Consider the following 19,261-nt stretch of genomic DNA (forward strand, 5'->3'; position numbering starts at 1 on the left):
TCAAATCAAATTTCAACGAATGAAATCGTTCAAACCACGATTTGATTATGAGGCACGTCGCATTAATTTTAACCGCCAGATCTTTAAGGCGCCCGCAATGCACGGAACAAGGGCTTTCTTGCATTTCGCCAACATCGAAACGCGGCCGCCCTGGCCAAGATTGGAACCCGCGACCTTGTGCTTAGCAGCGCTACACCATAGCCGCTAAGCCACTGTGACGGTATGGGCGATATGTTACTCGTTGTTTTAAAATATTGACACGTGTACTTGTTTATCTTTCTCCAGTGACCGCTTTTCAACGGCTAACAAATCTTAAACGTTAACGCTCGGCACAAGATGCGCCTGCATGTGTTTCTCGAATTTTATCGATGGTTCTCTCCGTTGTCTGTTGTCATCGAGTCTTGTGCACTCTGATTGTATGTGCGTCGTGAATTGTGTACTACTTTCTGGAATACACGCAGGCACAAGCGATCACGCTGGAACCTTCAACGAGTCTCAACGTTTCACTACTCCCTCATTTCTCAACGTTTTCGCTACTGTCTGTTTCTTCACCGTCACTACAACGTAACATTTGGTGGAGCTGCTCTTCCGTTCATGTACCGGACGTCCCAGCGAATCCGTGATCCAAACCCGAACCTCGAAGACAGCACCAAACTCTCCGTGGATCATCTAGCTAACAGCAGGCTACAAAACCTGCCGCCGGACCAGATGACAGTATTGGACGCCCAGTGTGCCCCTCCTCTTCTCTTCTCCTTATGCTCTGATGAGACAGAGAGGCAAAGGTCTTGGGAGCCTGGCCTCGCAGCTGCCAGTCCACAAAGCCACACGAGTTCTACAATAGCTGAATGCGACAGACTAGACTAGAGTGCCCGATATGGCCTACGAAGTCTGTCTTAGTGCGTGCAAATGATCTAGACTCACCTCCTCCTCTCTACATATTTTACTCCCCAATCTTTCTCTCCGTGTGTAGTCATATCATAAGAAGGCCAAAACCTTCGCACGCGAAGGTTGCGGGATCGTTCTCCACCTACGGCAAGTTCTTTTGATCCTCTTTCATTTCCATTAATACATCGTTTCTTTACTTGTGCTTAATAATTGAACTAATTTCCCCTATGTTGTCCTTAGTGTCATTGTTTGTTGGCTTCTTCTGACGTGACAAAAATCAGCCCCCTCGGTTAACCCCCTTCCTTCTCGCTTATTACTTAACGAGGGTCTTGAATCCGGCAACATTAATGCCTTCAGGTAGCATGTGTGGGCTTAATGACCGGTTGCCTTCCCACACAAAAAAAAAGAAAAATAGATCACGCTCCCGTGACGCCTGCGGCAGAAAGTATGTTTCACATCCGCCGCCAAGGTCTGCGAGTGGTGGCGTTGGCTAACACTCCCAGGGTTCTACTAGAAAACATAAATACCCAAGAAAGTGGATGGGGAAACAGCGCCGCGGGAGCTCAATTGGTAGAGCGTCACACGCGAAATGTGAAGGTTATGAGATCGTTCCCCAGTTGCGGCAAGTTGGTTTTTCATCCACTTTCATTTCCATTAATTCATCGTTTCTTTATTTCATTTAGTAAGCACCAGTAATTTCCCCTACGTTGTGCTTGGTGTCAGTGTTTGTTGGCTTCTTATGATGTGACTAATAAATATCGGGCCCCTTGGTTAACCCCCTTTCTTCTCGTTTCTCCAAGTATAGGGTATCAAAGTGGCCAGTTTTGTTTGTCTCCCCCCCCCCCCAGCCTCCTTTTCCTTCCCTCTCTCTCTAGGAGTCATGAATCCGTGCCACCTGAAACAAGGAGGACAAAGTTTATGCAAGTCCCTATAGTACTCATCATTCCTGTGCTGGCACAACCTCCACACTTGCTTCTCTGACAGGCACTCTCCCTAAAAACATTTCTAGAAAACTCCATTGAGCCACCACAGCCGCCGCCTTAGTTCACTGGCTGTAGGGTTGCGCTGGTGAGGTAGTGGATGTTGTTTCTATCCAGGCCACGCCGGCGCATTCGGATGGGGGTGGGGAGGGGGTGGAAAAATGCAAGTACTCTCGCATGCTAGGCTTTCGGCTGTCGTTAAAGAAAAAACCGCGGTTGGTCGAAACCAATCCTGAGGGCTCCACTACTCGCAACTATATCGCGCCTTCGGCACGCAATGCCCCGGAATTTAAATTTTAAATCTATCGTGCCGCAACTACGGCAACAAGCCGCGTGCTGTTCAATCATTTATTGAATGTACGCTCCCTATTCTCCGTCAAGATGGGCTTGGCGACGGCCACCCGCGCGAACTTGCTCATCGTTACGCTCCCGTTGGAGGGACAGGAGGCCTCGTCATATATCTCGAAGGCGAGGTCGAAGAACGCCCAGCCCACTCTGTGGAACACCACGTCGTCGAGTGGCGTGACGAACCGGCGCATCTGCAAAGCAAGCGTCGCAAAGACAGTTGATGAGGCGAATCATATTTCCAGTTAGGCTTCAAAGGCGCGCAAGCAGAAAAAGAATGAAAGTTGAGCCACCAGTCCCGAGGACCAGCTTCGACTGGCGGACAGAGCACGACGGGCGGAGAGTAACCACTGCTCTTGAAATAAAGTTCATTTCTCTATCACTCTCTCGCGGCAACAACTAACACCTCTATGGTATGAAGTTGAAGGCGAAAGTGCACCTACTTCCTTTTTTTTATTACTATGTCATAATGATTGGCCGCTAGGAAGCGAGGCGCTGTACTGCTAGGGGTTGCACTATAGGCATGAGCCGATGCAGAAGCCTGCCGAGCGCCACAGGAGGAATTTGAGAGATGCTTTCTCGAATGTGGCAGTCCGCAACGCGGCCAGCTTGATCTGACAATTTAAGCGAGTTGCAAGCAGAGTCGCGCGTGTGTCAGTGTTAAGGCCTAATTAGCACAAAATTATAAATAAATCCTAATCCAGAACAAAAAACGCCCATTGTGTACACTTAAAAGAAATGTTTGCCTTGGTAAAACGAGATTTTACATATTACATTCTTATACATTTGACCTTCAGGGCCAATCAAGATTACTTCCTCATATATTTCAGTTCGGTATTAAGCGTTTAGTCACATCAAGGTTTCACTGTTAGGGAATTTCATTTCCACTGTGCCAAAAATACCAAAATACCATGGTTATTATAACAGCAGACTTATTTATTAATACTTATTAATACATACTGCAGACCAATCTGGTCCAAGCAGGACGGGCAATACAATTTACAGAGTATATTGACACGTGTGCTTATCTTTATCGGCCGACCACGTTTCGCCGCTTACCGACTGTAATCGCACAGCGAGGGACGCGCCTGCATGTATCCGTCGTTTCTGGAAAGTTATCGATGCTTCTACCCGGCTGTCTGTTGTCGTCGAACCTTGTGTTATCTGATTTCATCGCGTGATTCGAATGTTGTAGAACATTGTGGAAGGCATGCGGGTCCCAACGATTAGTCTGGAACATTCGACGACTGTAGTATAGAAGCCGACGCGCTTCACCCGCTGATCAGACTTTCGACGATCGCCGACAGTGTTCGCCACTCTCGTTGTGCTTTAAGTGTAGCCTACTTTGTGGGCACAGGTTCGCCCAATAAAAGCTACTTTTGCCTTTCACAGTACTGCTACTGTGTTCTTTGACGTCACGACCACGTGACATCTGGTGGAGGTGCTTTTCGTTCATGTACCGGACGCCCCCGACAAGCCGTGATCCAAGCCCGGACCGCAAAGAGAACACCAACGTAGTCCCGGAGCATCGAGCAAGCCGCCGTCTTCAACAGCTGCCCCCGGAGCACGGACTTCTACCTGAGAAGACCAAGAAGATTGTGGACAAGGCAACCCCAATGGCAGCCCCAGCATCCCTCATCGTGCTGCAGCAGCCCAGGGAACCTCCGACGTTCCGCGGATCAACATTCGAGGACCCGGAAACCTGGCTCGAAACGTATGAGAGGGTCGCTAAGTTTAACAGTTGGGACAGCGACGACAAGCTGCGGCATGTCTATTTCGCATTGGAAGACGCCGCCAGGACGTGGTTCGAGAATCGGGAAGCCACCTTAACGACGTGGGACCTTTTCCGAAGCGGCTTCTTGCACACGTTTACAAGCGTCGTGCGAAAAGAGCGAGCCCAAGCTCTACTAGAAACCAGAGTGCAGCTGCCAAACGAGACGATCGCGATCTTTACGGAGGAGATGGCCCGTCTTTTCCGGCACGCCGACCCGGAAATGTCGGAGGAGAAAAAAGTTCGCTTCCTGATGCGCGGCGTGAAGCAAGACCTTTTCGCCGGACTTATTCGTAACCCACCGAAGACTGTGGCTGTGTTTTCTGCAGAGGCATCGACGATCGAGAAAACTCTGGAGATGCGCACCCGGCAATATAACCGCCAGGGGCACACGCCGCAGTATGCCATCCAAGGACTGGGTTCGGACGACCTTCAAGAGACCATCAGGGCCATTGTGCGCGAAGAACTGCGCAAGGTCCTGCCTTCGTCGCAGCCTCAAATAGCTTCGATCGCTGACATCGTGAAAGATGAGGTTCAGCGATCGCTTGGGGTTCCTGAGGTGCAACCTCAATTACCGCAGCCCCAGCCAGAAGCGATGACCTACGCCGCAGTCGCACGCCGTCAAGGTCCCCCTCCGCGACCACGCCAGGGCCCTGCAACGACGCAATTCCGTCGTCCGCCGCCGCCGCCGCCAGCACGCCCACCCGTCGCCCAGCGCACCTACGCGAGGAAGACTGACATTTGGCGAGCCCCCGACCACCGTCCGCTCTGCTATCACTGCGGAGAAGCCGGCCATGTGTATCGCCGATGCCCATACCGGGAGATGGGACTGCGAGGTTTCGACGTCAATGCTCCGCGCCCGCAGCGAGGTGAACGCCCTCGCGATATCGCCGACTACCTCGCCGCTACTCAGTGGAGCTCTCGATGACCGTCGCGTTCGCCATCACCAGGCCGCTACCTGTCGCCGCAGCGCCGACCATACACTGGCCCAGCCCGGGGCCGGTCAGCGAGCCCGTATCCGGAAAACTAAAAGCAGCAACCGATGGAGGTGCGGTTGCTGTTCGTCGAACTGACGAAGATCCTCCGCCGCCGACGAAGACGACGAAGAAACCATCTAGACGACCTAATGACGACCCGCCGCCGTCCCGACGAAGTCAGGAAGCCAAGACTACACCGAGGAAAGACGACTTGACGACACGACGTTCCAGCTTCAGTTCAACACGACGCAGCCGTGATCCGACACCGAGACCTAACTGTAACGCAAGACAAAGAACCACCGACCTCGACGGCCACGCAGTCACCGCCTTAGCAGACACAGGAGCCGATTACTCCGTCATGAGTGGACCCATCGCCGCCCAGTTGAGGAAAGTTAAGACTGCATGGGAAGGCCCTCAAATTCGCACCGCTGGAGGACCCCTGATTACGCCGACTGGGATCTGCACGGCAAGAATTACCGTTCATGACCGGACTTACCCTGCCACCTTCGTTATCCTCCAACAGTGTTCACGAGGCGTCATTCTCGGCATGGACTTCCTGAATCAACATGGCGCAGTCATCGACCTGAAGTCGAAATCGATAACGCTGTCACAAGATCAAGCGATACCGCCGGAGAGCTGTCGTAGTCACCACGCCTTGAGTGTGCTCGAAGATCAAGTGAGCATCCCGCCGCGCGCCAGCATTATTATTTCCGTCGGCACTGAAACACCCGCTGACGTAGAAGGCGTCATCGAGGGCGACCAACATCTACTGCTCGACCGTGAAATTTGCGTCGCAAGAGGGATCGCTCGACTCCACGGAGGGCAAGTGGAAGTTATGCTAACCAACTTCAGCCAAGAGTTCAAGCACATCAACAAGGGCACGACAATCGCATACATCGAGGAAATTGTGGAAACCAGCAATGCCTTTGTCCTCTCGGATTCAGCCGCATCTACCCCGATGAGCATTGTCCCCGAACCAGACTTCGACGTGAATCCAAGTCTTCCTATGAGTAAGCAGCAACAGATCAGAAGTCTTCTCCGACGATACAAAGACTGCTTTTCGACGTCATCGAGGATTCGACAAACACCGGTTGCAAAGCATCGCATAATAACCGAAGAGAGCGCTCGACCACTCCGCCAGAGCCCTTACCGAGTTTCGACGCGAGAACGTGAAGCTATTAGGCAACAAGTCGACGAAATGCTGCGCGACGACATCATCCAGCGGTCGAAAAGCCCGTGGGCCTCTCCTGTAGTCCTGGTAAAGAAAAAGGACGGAACCCTACGCTTCTGCGTCGATTATCGTCGACTGAACAAGATCACGAAGAAGGATGTGTACCCCCTTCCACGGATAGACGACGCATTGGATCGGCTCTGCAACGCTAAATACTTCTCGTCGATGGACCTCAAGTCTGGCTACTGGCAAATAGAAGTCGACGAGAGAGATCGCGAAAAGACTGCCTTCATCACGCCAGACGGCCTCTACGAGCTCAAGGTCATGCCATTCGGACTGTGCTCGGCGCCTGCAACGTTTCAGCGCGTCATGGACACGGTGTTAGCCGGACTGAAGTGGCAGACGTGCCTTGTTTACCTGGATGACGTCGTTGTCTTCGCCGGAAATTTCGACGATCACCTTAGGCGGCTTGCGACAGTGTTAGAAGCCATCAAGTCATCAGGGCTCACTCTGAAGCCGGAAAAGTGCCGCTTCGCTTACGATGAGCTTTTGTTCCTAGGCCACGTGATCAGCAAATCAGGGGTACGCCCCGACCCACAGAAGACAGCTGCCATCGCAAAGTTCCCGCAGCCAACCGACAAGAAGGCAGTGCGCAGATTCCTTGGCATGTGTGCCTAATATAGGCGCTTTGTCAAGGACTTCTCACGCATCGCGGAGCCGCTAACACATCTAACCAAATGTGATGTCGCGTTCAAGTGGGAAACGCCGCAGGCCAAGGCATTTCAAGAACTCAAACGACGCATGCAGTCGCCGCCGGTACTTGCACACTTCGACGAGGACGCCGATACCGAAATCCACACTGACGCCAGTAGCCTACGCCTCGGTGCCGTCCTAGTCCAGAGGAAAGAAGGACTTGAAAGGGTGTTATCGTATGCTAGCCGGTCGCTGTCAAAAGCGGAAAGCAACTATTCTACGACTGAAAAGGAATGCCTCGCCATCATTTGGGCTATAGCTAAATTCCGCCCTTACCTCTATGTCAGGCCATTCAAAGTCGTCAGTGACCATCATGCATTGTGTTGGCTAGCTGACTTAAAGGACCCTTCAGGACGGCTGGCGCGGTGGAGCCTCAGACTACAAGAATATGACGTCACGGTAATATACAAGTCCGGAAGAAAACACTCCGACGCCGACTGCTTATCGCGCGCCCCCATCGATCCCCCGCCGCGAGACGACGAGGACGACGACGCCTTCCTTGGGATAATAAGCGCGGAAGACTTCACTAAACAGCAACGAGCAGACCCGGAGCTAAAAGGCCTCGTCGAGTATTTGGAAGGAAACACCGACGTTGTCCCTAGGGCATTTAAGCGCGGGTTGTCGTCGTTCACGCTACAAAACAACCTGCTCGTGAAGAAGAACTTCTCACCAGTCCGCGCCAGCTACCATCTTGTTGTACCGTCAGCGCTGCGTCCAGAAATACTGCACGCCCTACACGACGATCCAACCGCTGGTCACCTCGGATTCTCCCGGACGCTGTCGAGAATACAGGAAAGGTATTACTGGCCGCGTCTGACCGCCGACGTCGCCCGTTACGTCAAGACATGCCGAGACTGTCAACGACGCAAGACACCACCGACAAGGCCAGCAGGATTACTACAGCCGATCGAACCTCCTCGCCGAACATTCCAGCAGATTGGGATGGATTTGTTGGGGCCGTTTCCGATATCAACATCCGGGAATAAGTGGATCGTCGTGGCGACGGACTATCTCACCCGTTTTGCTGAAACTAAAGCTCTACCAAAAGGCAGCGCAGCCGAAGTGGCGAAGTTTTTCGTAGAGAACATCCTGCTGCGACATGGTGCCCCAGAAGTCCTCATCACCGACAGAGGAACGGCTTTTACAGCAGAGCTCACCCAAGCCATTCTGCAGTACAGCCAGACAAGCCACAGGAGGACAACTGCCTACCATCCGCAGACGAATGGTCTCACGGAGCGCCTGAACAAGACCCTCGCCGACATGCTAGCAATGTACGTCGACGTCGAACACAAGACGTGGGACGCGATCTTGCCGTACGTAACCTTTGCGTACAACACGGCGGTGCAAGAAACAACACAGATCACGCCGTTTAAGCTGGTTTACGGCAGGAACCCGACGACGACGCTTGACGCCATGCTGCCGCACGTAACTGACGAAGAGAATGTTGACCTCGCTAGCTATCTCCAGCGCGCCGAAGAAGCCCGACAGCTCGCCCGCCTGCGAATCAAGAGCCAGCAGAGGACCGACAGCCGACACTACAATCTCCGACGACGCTTCGTCGAGTACCAGCCTGGCGGCCGTGTTTGGGTCTGGACCCCGATACGCCGACGAGGACTCAGTGAGAAACTACTCCGACGCTATTTCGGACCCTACAAGGTCATCCGACGTATTGGAGCTCTGGACTATGAGGTCGTGCCAGACGGCATTTCGCATTCACAGCGGCGCCGCGCACGATCTGAAGTGGTCCACGTGGTGCGCCTTAAACCCTTTTGCGGACGCTGACGAACTTCGTTATTTTTGTTCTTTTCTTTGCTACGAGTGCTTTTGTTTATTAACTTCGTTTGTTTGCAGCATCGGGTCAATGCTATTTAAGAGGGGGGTATTGACACATGTGCTTATCTTTATCGGCCGACCACGTTTCGCCGCTTAACAACTGTAATCGCACAGCGAGGAACGCGCCTGCATGTATCCGACGTTTCTGGAAAGTTATCGATGCTTCTACCCGGCTGTCTGTTGTCGCCGAACCTTGTGTTATCTGATTTCATCGCGTGACTCGAATGTTGTAGAACTTTGTGGAAGGCATGCGGGTCCCAACGATTAGTCTGGAACATTCGACGACTGTTGTATAAAAGCCGACGCGCTTCACCCGCTGATCAGACTTTCGACGATCGCCGACAGTGTTCGCCACTCTCGTTGTGCTTTAAGTGTAGCCTGCTTTGTGGGCATAGGTTCGCCCAATGAAAGCTACTTTTGCCTTTCACAGTACTGCTACTGTGTTCTTTGACGTCACGACCACGTGACAATATGCTTTACACAAAAGGAGAACAACAACAAGAAAAGAAGCATGGTAGTACCAGAGGAAAGAACACAAAAAGACAAACATCTAGTCATATAGTGCGTCATAAGGTTCTGTTAGGCTGTTGCAGTCGGCACAGAACGCGGAAAAAAGGAAAACTTATGTATGTTCTTGCGAAGTAAGGGGTTAGAAAGTGTGTTTCGTAACGTCGCGTAGGTCTTGTGGCCAAAGGGGAAATAAACGGCGTCTGATCAATAGCCATTTTACCGTTAAGAAGTAAGTTTAAGAAATTCAAACGATATTTTTTTCTTCTCAATTCAAGTAGCTCAATGTTGTTAGCTTTCATGAGCTCAGAAGGAGAATCAGTATACCTGAATTTGGAATAGATAAACCTCACAGCTTTTCGCTGAATCCTTTCTAACTTCTTAATGTTAAGCTTAGTATAAAGATCCCAAACAATCGAGCAATATTCAAGCTTAGGTCGCATGAATGTGAAATAACTAAGAAGTTTGACATTAGGAGGAGAATTACGAAGTTTGTCTTAAGTAACAATGTTTGCGGAAAGCTGAAGAGCAAATGTTATCAATGTGCAGATTCCAAGATAGGTTATTAGTGATTGTCACTCCTAGGTACTTGTAACTGGTAACCTGTTTCAAAGGATGAGATGGCAGGTTATAAATATATTTTAGAGGAGTTTTGTTCAACGTTACACAAAGATAAACAGTTTTATCGGTGTTAACAGTCATGCCAAAATCTGTGCACCACTTAGATACATTAATCAGATTAGAATTCAACTCAACCTGATCATGTACACCTCTGATTTCACGAAATAAGACAACATCATCTGCAAATAACCTAATTTGAGTTCCAGGAGTAATTACGGAGACAATGTCATTTATATATAAAAGAAACAGCAAGGGTCCCAGAACACTTCCTTGAGGCACACCTGATGTTACAGGAAGACGGCAGGAATCAAAACCGTCAATTGAAACAAAGTGCGTTCGGTTATGTAAGTAATCGGAAACCCAAGAGACCAAAATGTCGGGAAGGTTAATATTTACGAGTTTATTGAGCAATTTATCATGAATAACTCTGTCAAATGCTTTACTGAAATCTAAGAATACCGCGTCAATTTGTCCACAATTATCTATGCATGCTGCAAATGAATGTACTACCATGACCAATTGTGTTGCAGTAGAGAAATACCAAAAAATACCAATACTAAAATACCACGGTTATTATAACAGCAGGCTTGACGAATTCGAGAAAAATAAAACGAGAAGGGTGGCGACACCACCTTGAAATTTGCGCACAAGCTGGGCGTGGCGTCATTAACTTAAGCAGAGTCTGCTCGAGCCTTGGTAGTGGTTTATAGAGTAAGATGGACTACTTTCTATTCTTCTGAATCCGAACACTGAAGTCAAGAAATATTGAGAACTCTAACTGCGCCACGTCCTCCCACATACAAGTATTGTGGAATCCAATAAGTCACACTGATATGCAGGCTCTAGGGTTTCGGCACGAAATTCAAAGCTGGTAGTTCAACTCTTCATCAGATAATGAACATTTTATCACAAATAAAAAAAATACTTAGGCAGAATACTGCTCAGTCTAAAGCGCTTTAGCGTCCCTCCTCTACGTACCTCTAGAGGGAAGAAGCAATAAAAACCACTAACTGCGGAATGACGTGTACAATAATGCAAATAATTTTTTACCAGGCAGGTACATTGAGGATTTTTTTTTAATTACGCATCCGATGCGGCTATTGAACCAGGATAACCAGTACAAAGGCCCGATGCTCTACTCAATAGCATACAGAAACATATAAAATTCTTTACTGCGAAGTCAAGAAGCCTTTTAAGACGATTGAGGGTTTATCAAATAATAAATATATTCAACTGTAAATATCCATATGAAAGGCCGCAGTAAAATGATGAGATTCTCACGAAAGCTCGCTTCCTTCTTCACCCAGAAATTAAAGATAAAAAATATTAGCAGGCATTTGTGTTGCTAGGCATAACTTTAAGAGACAGAAAGAGAGCGGTTTGGATCAGAGAGCAAACTGGTATAGACTATATTCTAATAGACATTAAGAGAAAAAAATGGCGCTGGGCAGGTCATGTAATGAGCAGATTAGATAACCATTGGACCATTAGGGTGACAGAATGGGTACCAAGAGAAGGGAAGCGCAGTAGAGGACGGCAAAACACTAGGTGGTGCGACCAAATGAGGAAATTTGCGGGTGCTGGTTGGAATCGGTTGGCGCAGGACAGGGGTAATTGGCGATCGCAGGCAGAGGCCTTCATCGTGCAGTGGACATAAAATAGGATGATGATGATGATGCTGTTGATGATGCTGGTGCTGATGATGATGCTGATTATTCGTGTTGCATAGCAATAAAGCGCGATCTGCAATCAACTTTGTTTTGCAACAAAGAAACTTTCCGCGCCTGGGCCACTGGTAAGTTTTGGCACCCAATCTCGATGCACATACTAATGTAGACACTTTGAGCTTTTAGTACATATTTTAACTAAATCATTCTTGAAGATAAAATTTTCTTGAAACATGCCAGCGAATATTGCCACGGTTGGAAGCCCTCCTAAACCTGAATCATCCTAGCTTCCGAAACTGCTAATGCTTTTGTTGAAGAATGACGTAAGCGCATGGACGTAAGTCTATAGATTCACCTTCCAATGATGAGGCCGGCAATTTCACCTGCTTATTCTAAAGAGGGTGCAAATAAAACTCGCGTTTCCGTTATGTGAAGAACCATCCCCATAAAGATAATAATAGAAAAGCAGGGAATAATACCTTTAGAACCAACACTCAAACATGCAGCTCGCCATACAACACTTTCTCCAACTAAAACATGCGGGAAATAATGGCAGGTTTGTACCATTTGCAGTGTTAACAAAATATTACTTTCTTACAGCTCGAGCCGCACTTGTCTGCTTCCTCTCGATGCCGGCGTTTAATCGCAATCGCGCTCACTTATCACTGTTTCCAGTATGTTCCTTGAGCACTACTACATCCTCAATGCAGATCGGAAAATGGTGATGGAAAATGTTGCTCAGCGTCTCGCGTGTTAACACTGTTTTAATGGACACTCAGACCAATACGCTTTCCGTTGCACAAAAATATCGGGTACCATAAAAATTGGTTCTCAGTCTCTTTAAGTTTTATATCGCCTACGCTGCCACGGGCAGACACTTTACTACTTTTTTTCTCTCGGACCTAATAGAGAACACTGAACAACTAGCATATCCATGTGCGTCATCGCTGAAGGTGGCACTAGCTCTGTTAGGTACGATAGAACGTGCTTCTCGTGTAGCTGAGTTTGAGCATCCCACATTTACAGCTGTTCAAGCACCTACACATTGCACACACAAACAAACAAAAAAAGACAAGCGAGACATTCACACGTACGCAGCCCTGTTTCTGCGCATGCTAGTCTGGTGTCGCTTTTTCTTTCCGCGGTCCTGAGTACTCGAATACGGCTCATTCATGTGCATGAAAGATACTGGACACGAAATCTGTCAAATTCCGCGTAGCCTTATTTGCCGTAATGGAACAATAATCGCTGCGCAGTTACGCTATCGACATTGACACCTGAATGCTTTCTGCATCGAAAACACAGTTTTGGGTACGGTTTGATCTCCCTGGGCTTTCCGTCCGGAGACCTCACCGAGCAGACCCATAATACAGACGCCGAAAGGTCGTTAACGGCACTTTTATGCTGTTATCGTAGGTGCGCTGCGGTGGAAGATGATGATATGTAGTGCTTATTGGCGCAAGGGCCAAGTGTGGCCAAAGAGCGCCAAGGCAGTGGTGATGAGTACGGCACGGCTGATGTGACGTGGCTGTAGAGAGGCCTAAAACTGAGAGATATAAGTTGCATAAAATACATAAGGAATAAAAATATGAGAATGGCTGACGTAAGGTATGCTATAAGTATAGGATGTACAACGATGGTGTAATAGCGTTACATGAATAAAAATAGACAGGTGATTGTTGTTGACGAGTAGCACAACAGCCTCAGTGGATCCCTTGAGCACAAGGGCCCGGAAGCACGTGCTATAACAAAGGTTCACATCGCAACCGTGGCCTCTCTCAAGAGGCCGTGTTACGAATTTCTTGGACAGAAAATGTGGTGCGTGTCAACGTCGTTTAAAAAGGCTAAGGTAGATTGCATGTGAAATAGCGGTTCTCTGCCTAGAAACAGTGCCAGCTGAAGTGGTATACACTGACTGTATGCTAAAGGGAAGTGTGTTTTCCTCTCGACTTGTGTTTCGCGGCATTCTAGGAAGACATGCTGAAAACTGAGTGTCTCCCCACATCTACTACACATTGGACGTTCACCGCCAGTAACAAAAAGCTATGTGCACCGTAAGTGTGCCCTATTCTGAGCCGACAGATTAGGACATCACTTCGTCTGGACTTGGTCAGTTATGGCCAGGATCCTAAATGTGGCTTAACTATGTGGAGTTTAATAAGGGTTTCAGCGTCCGACTTATGCTGCCAGTAAGTTCTGAGTGTTTTCTGTAAGTATGGCTTTAGGTCTGAGACCGGAACGGTTACGGACATGTTGCAAGCTTTTTTGTCTAAAGAGGTAGCAATTCGGTCTGCCAGGACGTTACCTTCAATACCACTGCGTCCAGGCACCCAACATATCGTTACATGTTGGCCAGAGGCATAAATAGTACAGAGGAGAGAGAAAAGATCAGCATTTACTGAATTTATGTGGTTGAAGCATGACATCAATGTTTTCACAACGCTTAATGAGTCCGTGTATATGACCGCCTTATGTAGTTTTAACTGTCTGATGTGTTTCGCAGCCGACCACAGTGCCTACGCCTCTGCTGTAAAGATGCTTGTTTGAGGGTGCAGAAAATCGGACTCGGAAAAGGATGGGCCGACGGCTGCATATGACACCCCAGCATGTGATTTAGACGCATCTGTGTAATACTCTGGACACGGGTATTTAAATTGTAATTCCAGAAAATGCATATGAATGTGCGCCTCTGGGGCGTGCTTCGTTGCCTCCACAAATGACGTGTCACAGTCAATGATTCCCCACAACCACGGTGGAAACGGTTTGGCAGAAGCCATTAGACGATTTTCATGAATAGGGACATCCATCTCCTCGCCCAGCTTTCTCACACGGATCCAGAATGGCGCTCTGGCTGTAGGTTTGTTATGAAAGAGTGTTGCAGAGGTCATATCGTTTATGGTGGGATAACAAGGATGGTTTTTGTTAGCATGTACTTTCAGAAAATAATTAAAAGTAGAATATGACCGCTGCAGATCGAGCGACCATTCATTCGATTCGACATAGAGGCTTTGAATCGGACTCGTCCTAAATGCACCGGTGGCGAGGCGGATACCAAGATGATGCACAGGGTCCAGCATCTTGAGAGCACTGGGTGTAGCTGAGTGAAACACAACGGCACCGTAGTCTAACCGCGATCGTACAAGGCTCCTGTAGAGGTTCATGAGGCATTTCCTGTCGCTTCTCCATGTTGTATGTGAAGTATTTTCAGGATGTTCATTGTTTTAAGGCATTTAGCTTCCAAATACTTGATATGAGGAATGAAGGTTAGTTTTGAGTCGAGTATTATGCCTAAAATTTATGTTCAGCGCTGAGTGCTATGTGTTGTCCATGCAGCATAATATCAGGATCTTGTATCAAGCCTCTCTTTCTAGAAAAAAGTACACAGGAGCTTTTGAGGGGGTTTAGCTTGAAACCATTTTCATTTGCCCATTTTGAGACCTTGTTCAGTCCGAGTTGGACTTGGCGCTCGCAGACAGCAAGGTTACAAGACTTAACTCCTGGTTGCACATCATCTACATATATTCAATAAAACGTTAAGGATGGAATGACTTTGTGAAGGGAATTCATTTTCACAATGACGAGGGTGCAACTAAGCACGCCCCCTTGTGGCACACCAGTCTCTTGAGTGAATAGCCTGGACAGGGCATTGCCCACTCTAACACTGAACGTGCGGTTAGTCAAGTAGTTTTCTATCATATTTAGCATATTGCCGCGTACGCCCATCGCAGATAGGTCTCGGAGTATTCCGAATCGCCATGTTGTGTCATAGGCTATCTCCCAGTCGAGAAATACAGAAAAAAAATGTTTGTGTGTATATAAGCCTCTTTAATGCTTGCCTCAAGGCGAACAAGGTGGTCTGTTGTCGACCTACCCTCCCTGAAACCACATTGAAGGAGATCAAGTAGACGGTTGCTTTCCAGGAAATAGATTAGACGCTGATTTACCATTTTTTTATATAGCTTACACATGCAGCTTGTTAGTGCTATTGACCTATAGCTACTGGCTAATGCGGGGTCTTTGCCTTGCTTGTGAATGGGGATGACAATCACTTCTTTCCATGAGGATGGAATATGCCCAGATACTCACATGGTGTAAAAAGACAGGAGTGTGTTCAATGTTTCTGGATGCATATTCTTGATCATTGCATACATTATGCGGTCACCACCTGGTGCTCAGTTGCTACAGGAAATGAGAGCAGCCTTCAGTTCAGTGAGACTAAAGGGAAGGTTGTAAGGTTCATCTGCTGCGAATTTTCGTCCAAGGCGCTCTCGCTCTATGCGTTCCCTGAACTTTAGGAAAGTTGGCGCATAGTGTGATGCACTGAAAATATTTTGAAAATGCTTGCCCAGGAAATCTGCATGATCTTTCATGATGTCGCCTTGAGCGTTTACTAAAGGAAGCGGTTGTATTTCCCTGCCTTTTAATCTGTTCACCCTGTTCCATACCTTACCCTCATCCTTGTACGAATTGATACTACATATGCACCTTTCACAGCTTTCTCGCTTAGCACGTCGACTTGTTCTCCTGCCCTGTGATTTTGCCTTCTTGAAATTAATGAGGTTCTCCGCAGTAGAAGAATCACGAAGCAGGCCCCAAGCTTTATTTTGTTTTTTTCCGTGCCTCTTTGCATTCGACATTCCACCAAAGCAAACGGCGCTTATTAGCAAGTCCGTTAGTTTGTTTTATGCATTTTCAGCGGCGTCCATAATAAAGTGTGTTAAATATGCCATAGGATCATCTATGTTTAAAGAGCTCAAATCATCGTACTGTAAATATGCAATCTCCTGAAACAGTTCCCAATTCGACGAGTCGATTTTCCATCGGGGAATCTGTGGAGCGCATTCAGCGCGTTTTGTTAAATTTAAGACAATAGGAAAGTGGTCACTTCCGTAGGGGTTTTTCAGGACCTTCCAATCAAGGTACGGCATTAGAGATGGAGAGGCTATGGTTAGGTCTATTGAAGAATATGATTTATGTGTAGTGCTATAAAAGGTGGGTTCTTTTTTAGTCAGAAGAACTGCACCGGTATATAAAACAAATTCTTCTATAGTACGCCCTCTTGCATCACAGCGTGAGTCGCCCCATAGCGCATTATGGGCGTTCACATCACTGTTTAAAATGAATGGCTCCGGAAGCTGATTGACAAGCGTTTCAAGTTCCCTTAATTGCAAGCGATGTTCGGGTGGTATGTAGAGGGAACTGACCGTAACCAACCTGTCGAATAGAATCGCCCTAAGCGCTACTGCCTCAAAATTAGTTTGAAGATGGAGGTGTTGGCAAGCAACTGACCTCTGAGCTATAATAGCCACGCCACCAGACGCGGCATGGCCATCATCGCGATCTTTGCGGAATAATGTGCATTGTGTTAAGAAATTTCTATTTGATGTTTTCAAGTGTATTTCCTGAATGCAGAACAGCCTAGGGTTAAACTCTTGTATTATTTCTTTCATGTCATCTAAGTTGTTTAGAATGCCACGGGCATTCCAATCAATAATTTGTACAGCCATTTTATTAGGATTAGAAATGTTCTGTGTTCAGGTGTGTAGTGGTGTAACTTAGGCAACCGGACCGTCGTCTGGCCCTGTTATGGGTTTTTTGTTTGTTTTGGCGAGCTCGAGAGAGCCACGCCGGTTTTTCGGCACCAAACGTACCGGTGTTGTGTGCATTATTGCCTCTTGGGAAGCACTGGATGCCCGCGCGTGCGGGCTCCTAGTTTGTTTGTCAGACCTCGCCTGGCGAGGCGTGGTCTTGAGGCCCGACGTACCCGGGGTAGCCGGCCTCTGTGTCTTGGTGGGTGGATCATATTTGACTGCTGCCACCTCGGGGGCGGGGGATGCCACAGCCAACGACTCGCTCTGCGTGGGCCGGGCAGGTTGCGCAGGCCGGTGCGGCGCTGCCCCCTGACCCGTCGCATCGGCATACGTTGGGGTGTCGAACGGCGAGCACCTTTTACGTGCTTCCTTGAAAGAGATGTTTGCGTGTACTTTTATGGTGATTATTTCCTTTTCTTTTTTCCAGTTGGGACAAGATCGGGAGTATGCTGTATGTTCACCTTCACAGTTTACACAGTGAGGTGTTGCTTCACATTTATCTGAGGCGCGGCCTTGGACTCCACATTTCGCACATGTGAGTTTACCACGGCAGCTCTGCGATCCGTGGCCAAATCTTTGACATTGGAAGCATCTTCTTGGATTAGGGATGTATGGTCTGATAGCTATCTTTGTGTATCCAGTTTCTATTTTTTGTGGCAGATCGCGAGTGGCAAAGGTGAGGATCAGGTACTTTGTAGGAATATCTTTTTTTTTCTTCTGAAGATGATGCGCTGCACGTTGGTTACATTTTGCTCTTTCCATTCTTCTAATAGTTCTGTTTCGGACAAGTCGACGAAACCTGCATCAAATACTACACCGCGTGCTGTGTTCATAGACCGGTGGGGTGAAACGGTAACAGGAATATCTCCAAATGCCACAAGTGTGTTTAGTTTGTTGTGCTGTTCTTTATCAGGGATCTCAAGCAGGAGGTCCCCGCTCGCCATTTTAGTGACCTTATAGCCTGGGCCAAGTGCATCAGTCAAGCCTTTTGCAACAAGGAATTGGGATAGAGTTCTAGCTGGTTTTTCAGTTCTTTCGCTATGCACAGCTTGCAATCGGGGGAAAATTTCTTTTGGTTTGAAAAGGCTTATAATTTCATCGGTGCGTCCCCTCTTTCGAGGGTGACGATCAAGTAGACGTGGAAAAGCAGGTGTTCCCATAATATTTCGGTCATTTTCGGCGGTAATGGCGGCAACCCACCACGGAGCCAAACATGGGACGCTGTAGCACTTAACGGGTAAGGCCGCAGACGGCAGCCGTGCATTGCTGCTATAACCTAATATAACATACCCAAGGGAGGGCACATACACGAGGTTAACCCTAGCCACCTAGGAAAATTAGGAAGTGACGGAAGAGACGAGATGATAGGACAGTAAAAGAAAAAAGATAGGAAAGAAAACGATTCAAGAGGGGGACAGGAAAAGGCGACTGCCGATTTCCCCCGGGTGGGTCAGTCCGGGGGTGCCGTCTACGGGAAGCAGAGGGCAAAGAGGTGTGTTGCCTCCGCCGGGGGGGCATTAACGGCCTGAACACCCGGCATCGGCCCAACCCCCAGGATCCCCCTTTCCCCGGACACGGCTAAGCCGCGCACGGCTACACGCGGGAGGGTCCAACCCTCGTGTGCTCGGGTACGTGGTGTCGCAACACACCAAACGCCTGCGGACGCAGACGCCCCTGCGGGGCTGCGGTGGAAGGCAAGACGCGCACTACCACATAGTTTGCCACAACAAAATGAGAACCCACTCTAGATAGCTTGCCAGGCACGAAGTCCTTTCTATTTGAAGAAACTATTCTTTGGTGTCGTTTCTCACTTAGCGCAAAAAACTTGTGCAGCCACTGGACTACACTCTAACACCACGTGAGGATCATCACACACTTCACACAAACTTTCTTTTCTATTTCACGCTTCCGATACTACCGGATTAAAATGTGAACACGGCGGCTTCAGGGAGACTTGGATTTTGAAGATCGACGGAAAATAAGCGCACAGGAAATCTGCAATGCGTCATCTAGCCCATCTGCAAGTGTTGGATTTTGGAGGATGGCTGCGCGACGAAATGCTCCTTTCGAGAAAGAAAGCAATATTTGGCATCTTGGTATTCTACTTTATGCCTTAGCACAAAAAAAACAGCACAAGGACGGTGTAACGGACGTGGACAA

General features: G+C 48.3%; 1 protein-coding gene across 1 annotated transcript in view; it reads right to left on the bottom strand.

The window, feature by feature from the left end:
* Positions 1 to 2,199: 2,199 nt before the first annotated feature.
* The window catches only part of LOC129383932 (uncharacterized), a 31,564-nt gene continuing 14,502 nt past the window's right edge, over positions 2,200 to 19,261 (bottom strand). Inside the window, exon 4 of the mRNA XM_072284379.1 lies at positions 2,200 to 2,404. Coding sequence (XP_072140480.1) covers positions 2,210 to 2,404 — 195 coding nt within the window. The 3' untranslated portion in view covers positions 2,200 to 2,209. The remainder of the gene's footprint in view (positions 2,405 to 19,261) is intronic.

This window comes from Dermacentor andersoni, chromosome 9, assembly GCF_023375885.2.
Source record: "Dermacentor andersoni chromosome 9, qqDerAnde1_hic_scaffold, whole genome shotgun sequence".
Classification (NCBI taxonomy): Eukaryota; Metazoa; Arthropoda; class Arachnida; order Ixodida; family Ixodidae; genus Dermacentor; species Dermacentor andersoni.